The sequence below is a fragment of the Penicillium subrubescens genome (genome assembly GCF_028828155.1).
Source record: "Penicillium subrubescens strain IBT 31985 chromosome Unknown utg000005l_segment0_segment0, whole genome shotgun sequence".
In the NCBI taxonomy this organism is placed as follows: Eukaryota; Fungi; Ascomycota; class Eurotiomycetes; order Eurotiales; family Aspergillaceae; genus Penicillium; species Penicillium subrubescens.
The window spans coordinates 3,209,823-3,228,042 of NW_026643155.1; the positions used below are offsets into that span (position 1 = coordinate 3,209,823).

At 51.5% G+C, this 18,220-nt stretch overlaps 9 protein-coding genes across 9 annotated transcripts; 6 read left to right on the forward strand and 3 right to left on the reverse strand.

Moving 5' to 3' along the window:
- Positions 1-547: 547 nt before the first annotated feature.
- N7473_007666 (uncharacterized protein) lies at positions 548-1,516 on the forward strand (the record flags this gene model as incomplete). Its single annotated transcript, XM_057153606.1, has 3 exons — positions 548-764; positions 822-954; positions 1,018-1,516. The coding sequence occupies 3 exons, from the start codon at positions 548-550 to the stop codon at positions 1,514-1,516; spliced, it is 849 nt and encodes a 282-aa protein (XP_057007944.1).
- Positions 1,517-1,595: 79 nt separating this feature from the next.
- N7473_007667 (Zn(II)2Cys6 transcription factor) lies at positions 1,596-3,197 on the reverse strand (the record flags this gene model as incomplete). Its single annotated transcript, XM_057153607.1, has 4 exons — positions 1,596-2,273; positions 2,325-2,462; positions 2,524-3,087; positions 3,141-3,197. 4 exons carry the CDS (start codon positions 3,195-3,197, stop codon positions 1,596-1,598), a joined length of 1,437 nt encoding a protein of 478 aa, XP_057007945.1.
- Positions 3,198-4,345: 1,148 nt separating this feature from the next.
- Positions 4,346-6,457, forward strand: N7473_007668 (uncharacterized protein; the record flags this gene model as incomplete). Its single annotated transcript, XM_057153608.1, has 1 exon — positions 4,346-6,457. The coding sequence occupies one exon, from the start codon at positions 4,346-4,348 to the stop codon at positions 6,455-6,457; it is 2,112 nt and encodes a 703-aa protein (XP_057007946.1).
- A 638-nt stretch (positions 6,458-7,095) lies between these two features.
- Positions 7,096-8,662, reverse strand: N7473_007669 (uncharacterized protein; the record flags this gene model as incomplete). The annotated part of the gene is made up of 3 exons (XM_057153609.1): positions 7,096-7,261; positions 7,318-8,532; positions 8,625-8,662. The coding sequence occupies 3 exons, from the start codon at positions 8,660-8,662 to the stop codon at positions 7,096-7,098; spliced, it is 1,419 nt and encodes a 472-aa protein (XP_057007947.1).
- Positions 8,663-9,279: 617 nt separating this feature from the next.
- Positions 9,280-9,792, forward strand: N7473_007670 (mitochondrial 37S ribosomal protein uS8m; the record flags this gene model as incomplete). Its single annotated transcript, XM_057153610.1, has 1 exon — positions 9,280-9,792. One exon carries the CDS (start codon positions 9,280-9,282, stop codon positions 9,790-9,792), a length of 513 nt encoding a protein of 170 aa, XP_057007948.1.
- A 532-nt stretch (positions 9,793-10,324) lies between these two features.
- On the forward strand, positions 10,325-11,602 carry N7473_007671 (uncharacterized protein; the record flags this gene model as incomplete). Its single annotated transcript, XM_057153611.1, has 3 exons — positions 10,325-10,813; positions 10,891-11,439; positions 11,555-11,602. The coding sequence occupies 3 exons, from the start codon at positions 10,325-10,327 to the stop codon at positions 11,600-11,602; spliced, it is 1,086 nt and encodes a 361-aa protein (XP_057007949.1).
- A 1,676-nt stretch (positions 11,603-13,278) lies between these two features.
- Positions 13,279-14,349, forward strand: N7473_007672 (uncharacterized protein; the record flags this gene model as incomplete). Its single annotated transcript, XM_057153612.1, has 2 exons — positions 13,279-13,337; positions 13,434-14,349. 2 exons carry the CDS (start codon positions 13,279-13,281, stop codon positions 14,347-14,349), a joined length of 975 nt encoding a protein of 324 aa, XP_057007950.1.
- A 1,661-nt stretch (positions 14,350-16,010) lies between these two features.
- Positions 16,011-16,667, reverse strand: N7473_007673 (uncharacterized protein; the record flags this gene model as incomplete). The annotated part of the gene is made up of 1 exon (XM_057153613.1): positions 16,011-16,667. The coding sequence occupies one exon, from the start codon at positions 16,665-16,667 to the stop codon at positions 16,011-16,013; it is 657 nt and encodes a 218-aa protein (XP_057007951.1).
- A 522-nt stretch (positions 16,668-17,189) lies between these two features.
- N7473_007674 (LysM peptidoglycan-binding domain-containing protein) lies at positions 17,190-18,023 on the forward strand (the record flags this gene model as incomplete). The annotated part of the gene is made up of 3 exons (XM_057153614.1): positions 17,190-17,277; positions 17,343-17,477; positions 17,536-18,023. 3 exons carry the CDS (start codon positions 17,190-17,192, stop codon positions 18,021-18,023), a joined length of 711 nt encoding a protein of 236 aa, XP_057007952.1.
- Between the last annotated feature and the right edge of the window lie 197 nt (positions 18,024-18,220).

The following is an 18,220-nucleotide window of genomic DNA, read 5'->3' on the forward strand; positions in this document are numbered from 1 at the left end:
ATCATGACTCGAGCAGCAGCTTGTGTATCACTAACCTTGGGCATTATGACTACAATATTGTACTTGAAAATCGATTCATACGATCCGCATTGAAATTCATACTTTATCGACATGCTTAGTCGGGTCTCAAGTGCCGAGAGAGTGAAGCAGAAGATCGCCAGCAAACTACCTAAATTGGGACAGTTACCGCGAGCACAATTGGGCTGGGCTGATCTGAGCCTCTTCTTCTGCACTGGCTAGCTGTGACTAGTCGCACCCATTATTTCTGTTCAGTCGCCCTTTCTGACCCTTTCTGGTCTCCGGTTGATCATTGAACCAGACAATTAAGGTTCCGTGTCCAGCTGAATGTCTGCGCTAAACCCAAAATGGTCAGTAACCGCGATATGCTCCACCAGGCAATGGTCCATACCAGGTATACTGTACACCTAGAAGTAAATGGACAAGAATGAAAATTCAATGAGGGTCGACAAGTATTTAAGTATGGACCTCATCTGCTCTGTAGAATCATATGCAGCATACTCTCAGCAATATCAATATTAGCATCACCATGTCGTTCAATACTGATTCTACCACGGAGAGCTCAATCTCAATTGGCAAGCGTAACATTGCCATTGCTGAGCTTGTTATCTTTTCTCTTATCTTCATTCTTCAACTGCCAATCCGATACATGCAAGAGTGGCGCTATTGGCATCACAGAAAAAGGCAAAGCACAGCACGATGCCTCCTCTACTCCTGGTTCAGCATGATTGGAATATTGTCACAGAGTAAGTGGAACGCTACCATGTACAAATCATCAAAATATGCTAAATATCTATCCGCAGTTCGAATTGCTAGTTCTGCTATTATACTCTCGACATCGACCCCGACCGAGTCAATGCTCACAGCTGAGTCCTCTTTGCAAAGTGTAGGCCTCTCGCCGCTTTTCTTCGAAGTCAGCCTTGTTCTGCTGCGATGGTACGTAACAACCGCATATACGATCAACCTCCAAACAATGCTAATACAATTCTTCCGTTATAGTGGCCAGGCCGGTGAACATGGGCCAGGAAAGTCGAAATACCCCAAGTCACTGCGTATCATGATGCATGGCTTCCGATTTCCAGTCGCAGTGGCCATCATTCTAGGCGTGGTCGGCGGAAGCATTGAAATGCCTGCCCTCGGTAAAGCCGGGTCGATTGTTCTCATCGTCGTATTTGCTTTTGTCTGCGGCTTGGTTTCTTGGCTTGCGGTCAAGTCTCGCACAATCTTGACTCCGGCAGGCCACCGCGGTATCCTGTTGACCTCCTGTACTTTGCCTTTCTTGCTGGTCCGAGTCATTTACTTCTTGTTGTTGGAGTATGGACCTTCAAAGTTCAACCCGGCAAATGGTGATATTGCTATCTTGGCTGGTATGGGGCTGGTGATGGAGATCTTTATCGTTTCCTTGTTGATGGCGGCTCGGACTGTGGCGGAGCCAATTTCTGGGCCGGCCGGTATGAAGCACATTACATCTGTTGACGAGGAGCAGAGTGGAAACTGAGGGGTAGTAGACTGGTATTCTGGGTTTCTTTTGGCAGAATGTTTGGTTGTTCAGATGATTGGAGTGTTGGTAGTTCTCGTTAAGTGACATTTGATGACAAAATGGGCTCAAAATTCTTGGGTTGTGACGCAGCATAGACTTTTGAGAATTGATATAGACGAGCCAATATCCATGATCTTGTCGTAGGATCTGCGACCTCGATGGCAACTCGTAGAGGGAAACCCAGTCGATAGGGACCAAGGACACCGACACTACTATATTCAACCGATCGACAAATTTGATCACGGAAGTATATCACCATGGCGGCTTGTGGACCGGAACAGCCAAAGTTTTTCAGAACTTCGTGAATGATGATCATGTAGGCATAGTAGCTGCAGTAGATGGTCGCTTGAGTCATATCCGAGTATGTCAAGACAATCGGATACAATGGGTCGTCAGTCGAAGTGAGAGTTTCAACTGGCGGGGGAGCAATTTGAGAGAATTGCTCGTACCACAATGTCAATTTTCCCTGCATATCGAGTGCCTGTTCCAAGGTGGCGGATATGATCTGTAGGGCTTCTGGAGTGGTAATGTCGATTTCCTTGAGATGATAGAACTTGTGTACCAGGCTTGGGGCGTATGTAAAGTAAGCAAAGAATTGCTCGATACAATTGTGAAGATCGGGCGAGATGCCAGGAGCACGTTGTTGCCGCATCATCTGATGCCACTCCTCGGTTGCTAGGAAGCAGGGTTCACCAGAAAACATTGAGTGCATGACCTGGTACTGTCAGAAATGGTTAAAGAACATCTACTATGGGGCAGAACTTACGATAAGCCCTCGAGAAACCTTCAGAAGTGTTATGTCCAAATCATTACGGTAACGATCAGGCCCTCTGGTTCTGACCAACTGACCAAGTCCTTTTGCATGCTTCATCCAGGACTCTGGGTCCTCGGTGTCGGTAAACAGCTTGATGGTGTCAATTTCGACTCCTGCATCCTTGAAGACATAGAGAGGATATTTTCCTTACCTCGTACATGCACAGTAGTACAACGGTGTAGAAGACATGTGAAGAGAGACATTCGGAGGGGTCCTTCAAAGACTTTCGGAGTCTGAATAGGGCCTCTCCATAGGCAGATCGAGCATATGCAATCATCTGTTCATTTTGAAAGACCTTTCCAAAATGATGTGCTGTAAATGACTTGATCGAAGCATCCAGCGCCTGGTTATGTCCGTAGACCGAAGGTAGGAAACTAAACCATTGGGAAACGAGGTGCTTCTGAGAGGCTGAAGCTGGCTGAGAGAACTCATTGATGAGAGCTGCTAGGCTCCGCATAACATTGACATCTCCGTATACCAGAGACCACGGCTGTTCTTTCAAGACAACTGCCTGGCGGCTGTCTTGGGAATGGTTGCCTGCATTTGGGCTCTCGGTCTTAGACTGCTGTTCGCTGAGTGACCCAGTGACTGTCTTTGATTTTTGCCTTGGAGTACGATATGGCTTTCCAGCAATGAACTTGAAGCCCCTATCATATCCTGGGCATGGCTTCCCGTATTTCTCGCATCTAGCGCACCCAGTGAGTCTTTCATCACACTGTGGCATAGTCAGTACATGCGCTGCTCAGTTTCGGGACATATGTGTCATACTTTGATGCGACGCTTCACACATGTAGCACAACCGCTACTGTGAGGTACTCCGACCATCTTTGATCATCCATCAGTAGAGATAGGAGTCATAATGATGAATCTCGTATAAGTGCGTACTCACACTCCCCATTCCATAGCTGCTGACATAATGTCGGTGATTCATTAGACCGGTCCGACTCAACCATGGAACTAGCCATGGCCAACTGTCAAATCTACTACATGTCTATGATGGGAAGATACATGGACATTGATCTCATGTGAGATATTATCATGAGAGGCCTGTAAGTATCGCGTAGAGAATTATTGCTCCACATGAAAGCAGAAGTGCCTTCCTCTGTGTACATGCTGGGACTACAGTATGTTTGAAATTCTAAAGGATCTGAAGGATCACCCTAAACATAGTGGTGGGGATTTACATGTTCCCAATTTCCCACTAGGCAATCTTCTAGAACATGACTAGCATCTGAAAGGAGATGATATAGTTCTGGAGGACGGAGTACTCTACTCTCACTAGTCTACGGAGTAGTTCCCGGACCATGGTTTTGTCGCGGTCGGAGTTTGGGACGCGATCCATTGTTTACACTGGGCTTTTTTGTTTTCTTTGATGTGTTCAGTAAGGAGGTGGCACTATTGGACCATGGCACCAGAAACTAGAGTTAATGGATGTGGCACATGCATATTTCTTTTACTGAGGTAGCTGTTTCGCAGCACAGATCATAGAAGGGACATGCACGGGACCTAACTGCAGTCAGCCAGGCGAGATGAGGCCATGTTTCCAGGAGCAAAGACCAGCATGAGATCATAAATCCACTGTTACAGACAGATGAGCCCCGAGACCTCTGGGTTGGCCCCTGAAAAAAGGAGGGGACCTCTACTTTAGTACTGTAGGGCGAAGTTGTTTCACCCCATTGGACGCGCTAACATTCGCTAGCGTCGTAGCGTCCGGATCGGCCTCTCCTCTTTAACCTTCCCTTTCCACTCCCCATACTTGCTGTTCGCAACACCGTGTTCTCTCATTACTACAGTATCGTCCTCTCTTACGGCCTATACCCCAGGAGGGGGTTCCAGCGGGATCAATCATTACATTCAAGCCCCGTCCCACCGTCAGCAACGCGCCGCGGTGCAGTCAACGCGTCCCCCGATTTCCCCTCAGTCCCACCCCCATGCCCCTGACCACTTAACCTTGTGTCGCCATTTTGGAAATCATGTCGGACAACGCCCATCCTGGTGTTCGCAGCCTGCTGGCCAAGTTCGAGAACAGCCAGAGCCCGATTACCTCCCCGCCGTCTCGTGGCCGATCCCCCGTTGGCTCAGATACCCCAGGCTCGGCCAGGCAGCTGTCCAAGGTTCGTGCCAGCTTTGTGACTGTGGATGGTGCCATCCAGTCAAGCCCTGGCTCGCCATTGAGAAAGACCAGTGGTCGGAGTGACAGCCCGGGAATCTTCGGACCCAAGATCAATGCGGACGAGATTGAGTCGCGACGCCAGAACAATGTCATTTCTCCGACGCCTGGTGGGCATGGCAAGTCTTACACTGGCATCCTTGATGGTGTGGTAGATGAAGCTCAGCCTGAGAAAGCTGCAATTGCGACAAAGGAGCGCAAGGTCAGCGACAGTCAACGGACGACGGCATACACCGACAGTGCAGCTCCGCCAGAGGCTGCGCCGGCAAAGAAGGAAGCGCCGGTCTCCAGTGCGTCAACCATCACGGACGAGAAAGCGAAGACTGGACCGAAAACAGTAACCAAGCGACCCTCCAATGTCCACACTGCCAAGCAGAACACTACAGCCAAGCCGTCTACCTCATCAAGAACAGGCGCCAACAATGGAACTGCCAAACCTACCTCGGCCCGCGAAGTGGCCAAGGAACGGGCCAACGCTCTTGCTCACAAACCCAGTCGCCCTTCACTAAACCCTGCAACCAAGACCACCACCCGGGCGACGCGGGGCGCAACCCCATCCGCCGACGCTCACAAACCATCTACCGGCAGCACCGTCAACAAAGCTCGATCCAAATCCCCAACCAGACCCGCTCGCCTACCAAGCTCGATGACCGCACAAACTCAATCATCCAATGCCAAGCATGGAAGCGCTGGACCAGCGACGGGACGGGCCGAAAAGCCAGCCGCAACTCTCACGAGAAAGCCATCTACGCTCAAGAGTGCGGCAGGCCCTACGGGAGCCGTTCGGCGGCAACCATCTCGCCCTTCCCTCCCCGCGCAGACCGCCCCTGAGCGGCCCAGCTCTCGCGTTAGTGAAACTGGCGCAAAGCCCGTCAATGAAAGTTTCATTGCCCGAATGATGCGCCCGACGGCTAGCTCCGCTAGTAAGACCCACGAAAAACCCGATATGAAGCCTCTTCCAAAGTCTGCAGCTTCCAAGGCTCCTCGGCCGTCAATGGGACGACCCTCAGACCGTGGCGTGGCTCAGGCAAAGGCCAAGCCCGCGGCTTTGAAGCCACAGAGTGAGAAGTCTCAGCCTGCGCGCAAGGAGGCTCCATTGAAAAAGGAAGAAGTGAAGGCCCCTCGACAGAAGGAGGAAAGTGACAAGGAGAACATTGAGGATGTCGCTGCTGCGATTCCTGAAGAACCTTCTGTCACAGAGACCAATGATGCCATCATCGATGAACCCGAGCCAGAGGTCTCTGCCGAGGATGTCGTTGAGGATGTCGCCGAGAAGCCAGCAGAGTCAACTGTCGCGGAGGCCGAGCTCGAGACATCCTTGGAATCAATCGTGGAGCCCACTGAGCCGTCTGTCGAACCAGCTGCCACGGAAGCTGCAGTTGAGGTTTCCACTGAACCTGTCTCCACAAAAGCTCCAGAGGGATCTGATCATCAGGAGGAGACAACCGAGGATGTTGAGGTTCCTGTCGAGATCCCTGCTATTGAGACTACGGAGGAATTGCGTGAGCAGGAAGAAGAGGCGCCTGCTGTGAATGCTGTGGAAGATGTACCCGCCGAAACCCCAATTGAGACCAATGGTGAGGAGCAGTCTTCTGTCTCGCAGCCTGAGCCAGAACCACCCAAGGAGGAAATCCTTGAGGCTGTTGTCGAACCCAGCGAGCCTGTCGTTGCCGAGGATGTCACCATCCCTGAAGAAGACCAGACTCTCAAGGCAGAGCCCGAGGTCTCTCAGCAGACCGAGGCTCCTGCCTCAACTTCCATTGACGATGCACCCGAGATCACGGAGGATACGAGCGAAGCTCACCCTTCCGAGAAGATTCAGGAGCCTAAGGAGTCTATCCCAGTTGTGGAGTCTGCAGCTTCCGCCAAGTCGGATACCGTCGACATTGACTTTGCTAACCTGGCTCTGAGCTAAATTCGCGATTTACTTTCTGGGACAACACATTCTAATATTTTGTGCACGGTCATACCCTTGGTTCCTTCTTCTTCAACAAGCCCCAGGCTTGTTTCATACCCTTTGGCTTTTATCCGATTTATTGTTCCTGTGGGCATGTAACCTCATTTTACCAGGGGTCTTTTGTTCTACGAGCGCTCTTGGTTTCTTGCGCTACCTTTGTCACTTCCCATGACACTCTAGCTGGAAGTCTCCTGTGTCGCTGTTACATTTTTGAGTTGATATCGAGAGCATATGGTTTTATTGAGCGATTAAGTTTGCATTCTTCGGTTGAGCATATTACCTTCTATTTCTTGTCATTTGTTACCAAGAGCGTACTTGGTCTTTGTGTATTAGTAGGGCAATGCAATTTTGCCAATTTGAAAGTCTTTCCCAGGATCTTCGTTTGGCATAAAGAGAGGTTTGAAAGTATCATTATATATTGTGGCTGCTTCAGTCCATTGTAATTCCATTCATCTTGTTTACACCAAGAATACGAATGCGAATCGGAGGCGAAGAAAATACCGCTGAGATGCAAGAAAATAGCTCAAAACCAGAATGCAAGTCGAAAAAAGAAAGGAAAAGAAAAGAACCCTCTGCCAGAGACAAGCCATCATCCATCAAAGCTTCTTCTCCAATTTCTTAAAGAACCGATTCACACCACTCTCCAACTTCATCGCATTCTCCTCAAGCTTCCTCGGCCGCTGTCCGGGAGCCTTCATCGCCTTCTGCGCATACTTCTGTCCATGCCCACCAGCCTCCGCCTCTGTCGGCCGATACAGCTGACTGTGGATATCATACCCCCGGAAGAACTCGCCTGCTGGCCCTGGGGCTGCGCATACGAGTAGTTCGAGTACCCACCAATCTGAACTGCCGGACTGACCTGCTGCTGAGGCGGCGACTGAGGGGTTCCGTAGACTTGTTGAGCGTAGAGATGTGCGTTTGGATCTTGGGGTGGTGGTGCGAATGACATTGTGCCCTGGCCTGGGGTGCTGGGCCAGGTTTGGCCTATGTGGAAGGATTGTGGGTATCCCGGGATGGACCCGGGGCTTTGGACGGATGGTTGAGATGGGAAGGAGTTTGTGTGTATTAGGCCGGCGCTTGGTGGTGGTGAGGCATAGCCTGTTGGGGCGATGGCTGGGGCGCTCGAGTAGGATGGTATGCCTTGGGCGGAAGTTGGTGGGGGTGCGAATGAGCTGAGCCCTGGGGTGCTGCCCATTTGGTGTGGAGATGTGTATGGGATGCCTTGGTCGGCTGCCAATGCAGCTGCGAGGCCGGTTCCTTCGGTGCCATCTTCTGGAGGGGGAGTCTTTTCACGGTGCTTGATTGGCTCTGGGGCTGCGGGAGCTGCAGGATTGTATGGGAGGGGAGCGAAGCCGGCTGAGTCTTGCTTGTCTGCTGTAGAAGCCTGGGATCCGGAATTGACGGATTGTTGATCGGCTGTTGGCACGCTAGGAGGTGGAGGAGGGAAGCTCATGGCCTGTGGAGGGCCTTGTGTAGCTGGAGCTCCGACAGCAGGCTCTGATCGAGAGTTGGGGGTCTGTCCATTCTGGTAGGCTGGATCGGAGACAGCCACGCTCTCGAGTTGCTGAACCACCGAGCTCATCGGCGGATCTAATTGAGCATTTGGCCGGTCTGTCTGTAGCTGAGCGGCGGGCAGCACACGACCGACCGTGTCCAAGAATTCGTTGGTATCGTCTATTGTCCAAAAATAGATATCAAGTGTATGCAGTCGATGTAGCTCATGCTGACCACTGCGCGGGTCTGCCCCTGGTAATCGCCAGTCATGCTGAGAGACCTGCTGCGGAGGCAGCCCAGCAACTCCGTCCACGGTCACCGTGCAGTGAGTTGGAAAATGGGTCGAGTGTCGAACATGCACGTTATTCAACACCCCGTAGAATGCATCCTGGTCTGGAGTTCCAGGGTTGTTGGCAATCTCGATCCGTGCCCTATTCTGGGACGCATCGTGGTATACATATAGATATGAGCCTTTATCAAATCGGTGGTGAAGAGGCCTCGGGGTTGGAGCAGTGAAATAGTAATGAATGTCGGCGAAGCTAGAGCATTACTCGGGTTGTTAGAGCTCGTCCACCAGCAACGTGTGGCACATTGCGGGGGTGCACCTGCGGGGATCGTTAGCTCGACTCACACAGTTAAGAGACGCTCTTCGCCCGGTTGTGGAGGCATGTTTGCCTTGGACAGTATAAAGTTGAAGATGCGGGGAGGTGGAGGGTTGGGGGAAGGTGTATATATATTATACGAGAAAATCAATCGGACGATTGGGGACTTACGCTATGCAGCTACCTTTATAAACGAGGGGTCGAATGGTCGGAGGCTGTGAGGTGCAGCAGCCGCCGAGTTGGACTTGGGCGCTTAGAGAGTGTGATGTGATAGGAAGTGGGTACTCACGAAGTAGTACAAAGTACTGAGTACCAATCATACGCAAGTTCCCCACGAGTAGGGAAAAGTACCGAGTACCAGGGGACACGAAGGGGTGGGAGTCAACTGGCGAGTGCTCGGTCGGAAGCTCGGTTTCTCCGAAAATTTCCATCGCGAAGAGCTGCGGTCTCGCGATTTGGCTCGACTCCGACCAGTGTGACCAGTGTTACCAGTCCAGCTTCACTCAATTCCTCTACCCTCGCCAGCGCGTCGTGATTCTGACTCCCTCTGTTCTTCGGGACCCTCCGTGAAATTCACTCGATCACGTCCTCGAGCGCCATCCGGCCAACGTCTGCTCTCCGCACTTTCCTCCTTCCCCGTACAAAGGCCCCGGAAGGGCCAATTGCTCGCGACAACCGCTCAACATGTCTCTCGTCAACCTTGCCTCCGTGTGCGCCCACCTGAACAATGCCACCAAGGCTCGCCTGGGTCTCACCTCGATCCCTAATAGCAACCTCCACCTAAAGCTGTGCCAGGCCCTCCAGAACTCCGGCTACATTTCCTCCGTCGTGCGCGGTGGCCCGACACCTCCTCCCACGCATCCTATCCTTGGCCATCCCACCGCAAACGATGAGGTTGAGGGTGTTGAGCCCATCACTCGTGATAATGTCGCCTCCCGTCGCCTCTGGCTGGGTCTGAAGTACTGGCAGAACGAGTCCGTCCTCGGCAAGGTGAAGTTGGTCAGCAAGCCCACACGTCGGGTCCATCTCAATGTCGAGGAATTGCGCCGGGTCGTCCGTGGTGAAGAAGCCGGTTACGTGGCTGGACTTCGATCTCCTGGTGAAAGTCTCTACCTCTCCACGGACCGTGGAGTCCTGGAGGCTCGCGAGTGTGTGGAGAAGAAGCTCGGTGGCCTGGTCCTCTGCCGGGTGCTATAAGCTCGTGGATGGTAAAAAATACCGGTTTCTCTTCGCTGTTTGCTGGAGGAACTATCTTTTAGGGTCACTTTGTTCTTGTCTTTTGCATTTACCCTGGAGTTTGTCGGTTTGTCGCAGCGGGGTCTCCTCTTGGGATCCGTCTTCTTTTTGCGACTGTTAGGATAATTGCCTCGTTCGAGGATGTCTGTATATTAGATGTTTGCGTTTATCGCATTTCCAATGCTCTGCTGGGGGTGGTTGCGGAGCTGCCGCTTTACCACGGCGCCATGTATAGATTACGATTTGAAAACATGTCCAGATTCTCTGCTTTCCATGGAGTGTGCTTCTCTAGATATCTTGTCTATATTTCTTACACTTTCTCCCGTTATTTGCTCTGGAAGCAGAATGAACACATCTGCTTGCCTGCCGATCCAGTGGTTGCACATCACTTCGCAGTCACGCGCCCTGGTCGATCCCTGGTTCGCCGCCCGGCGAGTATAAAACCTCAACCAAACTGCTCTCTTGGTGGCTTGCGACACTCCAAAACTCGATAATGCCTGAAAGAAGCATCTTGAACTCAAGGAAAGTCCTCGTATCTGGCGGCACAGGATTCGTGGGCGCTGGTATAGCGCGCAGCTTGGCGGACAAACACCCTGGTTGCACCATTACTATCATTGACCTGAGTCCGCCGCAGCCCCAAAATGCCTTGCCAGAGGAGATTGAATTCGTGCAAGTCGATGTCACTTCAATGGCTGAAGTGAGAAAGACACTCCAAACGTTCAAGCCGGACATTGTCATTCATACTGCAGGGATCGTGCCAGCTCTTGCCGACCGGTTTGGACGGCGACTGGAACGCGACGTATGGTGGACCAATGTCCAGGGTACAAAAAACATGGTCGATGCAGCCGTTGAATGTGGCGTCAAGGCGTTCATCTACACCAGTTCCTGCTGTGTGACGACAGATGACATGAGGTTTCCTTATCCCAACATTAACGAGGAATGGCCAACGTCACCGACCTCTCTGATATATGGCGAGTCTAAGGTTGTTGCCTCATATATACTATCTTGCTTGAGTATGGAGTGGGAAGAAGAAAGAAAAAGCTGACCAATGCCAAATAGGCTGCAGCAGAGGCTCTAGTCCTGCAGGCGTCCAGCGGTCAAATGGCGACCTGCTCTCTCCGGCCCTCGGTACTCTTTGGACCCGGAGACTACCAGCTGATTCCATCCATTCACGCGTGCATTTCCAGATATCAGACTCCATTCATCATTGGAGATGGATTCAATCTGTGGGATGTCACGCATGTGAGCAACGTCGCCGATGCTCATGTCCTCGCTGCAGAAAACTTGATAACATCGCGTACCGCGGCGGGTGAGGCATTCTTCATTCAAAATAACGAACCGATCACATTTCGTGATTTCTGCCTGGCCATCTGGGCACAGTTCGGGCATGTTCCGCCCTTCGAAATTCATATCCCGGAGGCACTGGCGTATGTGGCAGGGTTTGTGTGTGAATTGGCCACTTGGGCAACGAGATCTTCCACTACCCTGAGCCGTGGAAGTGTCCGGGATGCATGCGCCATGCGATATGCCTGCGGCGATAAGGCCAAGTTCATTCTGGGGTACGAACCTCGGATTGGCATTGAAGAAGGTATCCGGTTGAGCTGTGAGGTAAGCACATAACGGAAGGATCCAAGACCCCCTCTTGTCCCTCTTTCCCCTCTGTCTACGGTCCGTTTAACGTCAAATGGTTGCAAGAATTAGCAACTGACTTCAGACGTAATAGGAGTACGCTCATCGCATCGGAGTAAATCTACCACTACATCGACCCTAAAACTGGAGGTGGTACTCCCGGTGATAAAACATTTAGATAAATTTCCTTGCCATTTGATAGTGTGTTAGTCCGAGCTGAGGAATGGATACCCGGTACATGAACCCCGATGGATATGATTTCACCCCAAGTCTCCGCCGGCTCCATTCAAGAGGCGTATTTTAGCGCAGTTTCAATAATTGCCACTCCACTCCTACAGACTCTACGGAGTAGATTCGCAAATCCCTCCATTCCCCACTGACGGGGTCGAAGGTATCTAGAACCTAAAACCCGCGTTCCTCCTGTCTCCGATGTAAGACATTGGGCGGGCCATTGGGCTGCAAGGCGGTCCTCAACTGATTGTAGCTCAAGGCGGCTCTCCACCTTTCCACCGAAGTGTAGTCTGTGGCCCGGGTCGATCACAGTTGAGATATAGAGATGGTCCATGCGTTGATTGGGCCTCAACGGCCGTGCATGCCCAATCGCATAGTATCCTGTGCGATCGAAGCGCATGGAAAGGGGAGATACCTGAGGAATCTGAGATCCCACTGAAAGATCACAGAAATGTCGTGAAGAGCAGCAAAAAGCAAGCAGGAGCCTTCGACGTCACGGGAGCGGCATGTGCTTCGCCTCCACCGTCAGGCTCATCTTTTGCTCGTCTTCTCCTTTCCACCCTCCTTGTCCTCTATGCAGATCTTCCACCTGCGCATTTGGGTCGTCATCATCCAACAAGATGCGAGGCCTGACTGTTCCATCATGTCCTCCTACCCAACTTGCTGCCCAAGCTTGCGGCCCGGGTCCCTTGTCACACCAGGTTCGAGTGGCGTTGGCTGTTGGTCTTTGCGACCCCCCTAATCAATGAAGATCGGAACGTCTGGATAGCAAATTCATCCCCCATTTGATCCAAGGTGGATACATCCCCCTTTCTCTCCATTATCCAAGAGCCGCCCCAGATCGTCGCAAGCCACCGTAGAATCAAGGCATCTAACGTACTGGAGTCGAACTCGATCGATCGAGATCCGCTCCGGATGCACGCTATTATGGCATAAAGTTGCTATTAGGTACTTCCCTGTCCCACTGATGCAATTGGATGCGATCAAGGAAGAGTACCCATCCCACGAATGCGATATTTGCCAAATTACTTGCTCCACTCCTTACCTTTGAAGGTCTTCTAGCGCGGCTCTTCATCCACTGGCGGGCTCGGATTTACCAGTTCAGGAGGAGGCGTCAGGCACACCTACCAAAATGCTCGACCCGGGTTCTCCTGGATATATATTACTCGGTTTGTGACCAGCCAGCGCTTCCTCACCAATGCGGATTCGTCTATCTTGTCTACACTCATCCCCCGGCTCTTAAAAATAGACCTGACACCCCCTCCGTTGCCTTGCTCTCGCTCTTCTTCTTACTTTATTTGTTACCGTGATCACCTGTCTTCATGGTTCCTGCCCTATCCCACCCTCTGACAGCTGTTCCAGTTGGTTTCCAGCCACTATCTGCATCGCAAGTAACCCTCGGTTCTCGAGCGGGCTCGGTCAGTAGCAAACTGGATATCCTGTCTCGCCCTAGGTCAGCACAAATGAAAACCACCCCGCGCCATCCTTTCCCTTCTCCTTCTTCATTTCATCCTTTCATCCTCTTTTGCTCTCCCTTCAAAGTTTGTCCAGGGTGCTGTACACATACTCACACTTTATTACAGCGCCATGGCTCAGCATCCTATGTATGCTCCAGCGGGAAACTCTCCCGTCATTCATCGACCAAGGTACTTCCACACTATACATTCCGACCTTTCTCATCCCCGAACTTCTCAGAAAAATATCACCAAATCCCTTCAAATACACGTGCTAAGTGGCAGAAGGGCGCCTTCGGCACCTCGAGCCTACCCCAGGGACAACCGCCAGCTCGTACCACTGGGAACCATAGATTTTGAAGCACGCGCTCAGTACCATGGATTTTCATCCCCTATGGATAGCCACGGCCACATGATTCCTCAGCCCACTGGAAGAGTGTCCTACCCTCCGGCTGGACAGCCAATTACCCCGGTCCCAATGTACTCTGACTGGAACCCATCCCCACACATGTCGCACGAGCCACTGCGTCATGATATTAGGCCACTAAATCCCTCGGAGAGCCCGGAATATATTGTGGAGAGAAACAGCCGTCGAGCCTCGGATGCCAGCCGTGGAGGAACCCAGTACATTTCCCAGAGACGGTCCTCAAACCGGGATGAATTTGATGGCCCGCACCAAATCCTGGATGCGCCTTCCTCTCGGAACCTCCCAGCCCGGGAGGAGGAGCTGCCCCAGCTCCCTACTAATCTCGATGCCGCAGAACAAGACAGAATCTTACACGAAGTCAACGACCGCCTGTCTCAGTGCGCGTTTGACTTCTTTGCGAGATATCAGTTCCCTATTCCCATAGAACAGGACAAGAGGCGGGTTCAGGTCCCCTCGGACCGGGAGTGGAATGAATGGGTGCACCTGCTGAAGAGGCTGGCCACTCGTCGGCGCATTCCCCGCCATGCCCTGCACAATGGCCAAATCAAGCAGCTCATTACTGTGCTGGAAAACTCCCTGGAGATGCGCCACGCTGCCAAGCACAGCTCTCGACCCGTCAAGGATGACCGTAATGTGCTGCAGCTCATCTCGGCTGGTACGCAGGTTGCCAAAATTCTCAAGGACTCTAGCGCTATGCAGTTCTTCGATTGTCTTTATGTTGACACGGAGAAACTGATTAGCGAACGCCGCCGCCGGGTGAGATTCGCGGACCACTGAATTCGCCGGATGCATGTCTTTCCTTAACCCTCGTTAAAATGTGGCCTTGTCATTACTTTTTGCCTGGATTATCCTGCCTTGGACCATCTAGCTTTTTGATGTTTCACGTGCCCACGGATCACATTGTCTTTTCTCCATTGTCCACTTGGAAGACTACCGAGGAACATTCCCTATCCCGGCTTCCAGATTTTTCTTCTCTACTATCCCAGGACTTTGCCCAAACCTCCTGGCTACCCACAGCCTTGGATCTCAATCTATGAAGGGACGCCAGGATACATTAACAACACCTGAAATCAAACCCCATACCCAAACTCACCACCTACTCTGACCTTGAGTGAAACTGCTTCCTACTTTGGATGAGTTACAGACTGCGGGGTCATATATTGGTTTACAACTCATCGGCAGCAACAAGGAAATGGCAAGTTATAGTTATGTATGTGAAGTACGACACTCTTCTTGGATTTTGAATATGTCTTGTCTTGATTATTTTTGTTGGAGTCTCTTGCTTTTTTTTGATCGGGTTGGCTGTGTCTTATACTTTTTTTGTCTGTTTTGATTTCATGTGTTATCCGATTGGCATGACTATTATGAAGGATTTACGGGATAATGCTGGTCATCAATCTGTTCAGAGATATGTCAACGAAATCTCACTTATTGTTCTGCCTGCTTTGCAGACTAGACTACCTGCTCTCTTCCATGTCACTGACGGAGGGATAAAGACGGGTCTGGTTTTCCATGGCGGTTTTGAGAGAGAATGAACGGGTCTCTTTCCGTCGATTGTTGAACTAATGTTGACTTATCATATCCCTCGCATCTGCAATCTGAAAATGATTCGGCACTAATTTCTTTACGGATACCCCGAAATCCTGACTTGGTCTGAGACTTATGTAGCATGGACTGATGCACCCCGCGCTTCTGTTTAGCGATTAGTATGGTGGTAGCAGACGTTAACTGTCCTTGCATGATCTTCCAAGCTCTACGAAAAACTAATCTTGAATCACATCCTACTTGGCTTATTGGCCATCAGGATCTTTTCGATCTATTCTCTTGTCAATAGGGTGGATTTTGGGGCATCTCAACCTACCCCTTTCCCTTATTATTTCCCCCTTTTCTCCTTAACAATCACTCGCATATCCCAGATGATTCTAGTAGTCCTTATTCGTCACCACACTTACTAGTTCGTTCGCTTCTTGAAACATCACCCAGAATGGATCCAGCAAGTACAAGACGAAATCCAACCTAGATTTCACCCTGTCAACATTCCGTTCCTGGTCTTCTGGATGGGGCACAATATTGTATCCCAGAGCAATCGTGAAATAACAATTCGTGACCATTGATCGCTTGACCAAACGATGGCTTGGTCAGTAGTGCTGCTATCGCCACTCTGAACCACCGTGTACGTGTCACCAAAGCTGCTATCGATGGAGCCTGGCGGACCATCAAGCATTAGGAAGCCGTATGGGTCCGCCCCATAGTCGGTCGAGCTCGCGCCGCCGTGCCCATTGTCTGAGTAGGCCCAGTCAACGTCCGAGACCTGAGTGGTATAGGCATTCTCCCATAAGTCATCGGGATTGACCGGCCAGTCTGTGCCATTGTCGTTGGCGGACTGCGCGGGGTTATGTCCCCCGACGTTGACTTTTACCCTCGGAGATTGTCCTCCATCAGGCCTCCAACGCAGGTGTTTCATGATCAACCTCATCCCATCGCTTAGAAAGTTGGTGGGTCTCCCAGTCCTTGCCGTAGCGGCTGCCCTCCCACCAGGCGTGCATGCAATCCTGGCCCGAGCATAGCATCCCATCGGCGGCCTGCAAGTCCTCAGCGCCGGCCAACCGGGAGTAAAGTAGAACATGGCCGCGGTCGTCGATATACACGAGCAGCACGTCCCTCGGGCCATTATTTGTCTCCTTGTCATAAATAAGCACATGGCTCCATTTGGCCGCTAGGTGAAAGATCGACAGAGCATAGTCAAAACTGTCCACGCCGGCCTCGATAGCCTCATCTCGTGTTCTCCGCTTCCTCTCATTGTACCAAGCAGCAAACCCTGGTGTCTCCTCGACGATTTGTGGGATACGAGTTAGGATACTATGCAGCGACTGTAAACCGTCGTTGGAACCCGCATCGTAAAGCGCGGCATCGTCGAAGACTGCTCCGTCGTACTCGGCCTCGGAAATCAGCTTGGCCAAGTTTTCTTCCGAGTCTTCGCCAAAGAAAGTGCATATGAGACGTGTATAGCTGACTCCTCGGCGGTCTGACGCCCTGCGGACCCGAACGAGGAGATTCTTCTTGTCCTCTGTAATATCATCTTCGCTGAGAGACATCTCGAGTCGCTCCACATACGGCTAAAAATCATGATTAGCTATTGCTCCTGCACGTAGGGTGCCTAAGATTGACTACCATACGGCCATGCGACCCAAGCCCTAGCCACTTGCTAAAAATCGCTGAGCGCTGTGCATCGTCGGGGATGGTATGGACAATTCTCCATTGGTCCTAGCAGACAAACCTATAAGTGTCTCACTTCGTTTTATGTCTCGAGGGGTTTCTGTATGTGATCACCAGGAGATACAGGTCAGCGGCATGGATTATCACCGTCTCCTGGACGTGGGAGCGTTTCAGGGCGTAGGTCGCTAGGCATTATGGATTTGTGGACAAAGAGGGGCTGGAGAGGGAATAGCGTTGCAATCTTAGTCCCTTTTGTACCTAGGCGGAGTCGCCAGGAGAGGTTAATCCAGGAAGAAGTGCGAAGTCAAACTTGTGCTGCGAAGTGAAAGGTGAAAGATGCAAGGCTAATACATAATAGTTCCCAACATCCCCAGACAGGAAACCGGACTCGAGGCGGGGTGATGTCCTCTAACACAACAGCCACCACAGCCAGCGCATCCTCCACATCCGTCTCTAGAGCCCCAGAGCAGACCGGAATTGCCCCTCACTGTAAGTCGTTCTCTCAGTACAGCATCCTGATTGGGACCTTTCATTTTCAGAGCTGAAAAATGTAGGTGTTGCGTATTATGTCGTCAAGAGTGGTGATTCCTGCGCCGGCATTGTAGCAGGATTCGGCAACTTCACCATTGCTCAATTCTACAGCTGGACCCTGGCTGTCGGCTCGACCTGTTCATACCTCGATATTGGTGGTTGCACTCTTCCCTCCCCCTGAACCACGTCCTCACGGCAGCTCACCCAGCGATACAGGTGACGCCGTTTGTATCGGTTCCGCGAGCAGCACCTCTGCATCGTCAGCGACGACAACAGCGACGTCAACAGCGACAGATACCACGGGCACAAGCACACTTGAACCAACCACCGACCCCAGCTGCATCAAGTACCACAAGGTAGTCGCTGGAGACACCTGCGTTGGTATCGAACAGGAATATGGTATTACTGCTGCTAAGGTACGTCTGCACAAATCGGACGGCCCTCGTCTCGACATTAATCACGAGCTTGTATCGTTCACTCATCATATTGACATTTTCTGGCATGGAACCCGACTGCTGGATCATCGTGTAGTTTTCTCTGGCTCGGCTACCTGGTCTGCGTTGACGCCCCTGCCATTGGAAGCTCTTCCACCACGCACTACAACGTCGAATCCGACGTCGACGCCGGCAGTCCCGGACGTGGAACCGAGCACCGTCGCTGAATGCATAAAGTATCACCTCGTCGTTAGCGGGGACGACTGCTAGACCATTGAATCGCAGTATAGTATCACCGCAGCCTAGGTGCGTACTGTCCTTTCCACTCTCGAACAAGTGTTTCCTTTGTGATTATTGACTATGGAGCGAATTGAGAACGCAGTGACTCACTTGGAACAGTTCAAGTTCAATGAATGGAATCCATACGTCGGGGCAGGCTGCCAGTCCCTGTGGCTTGGTTATGACGT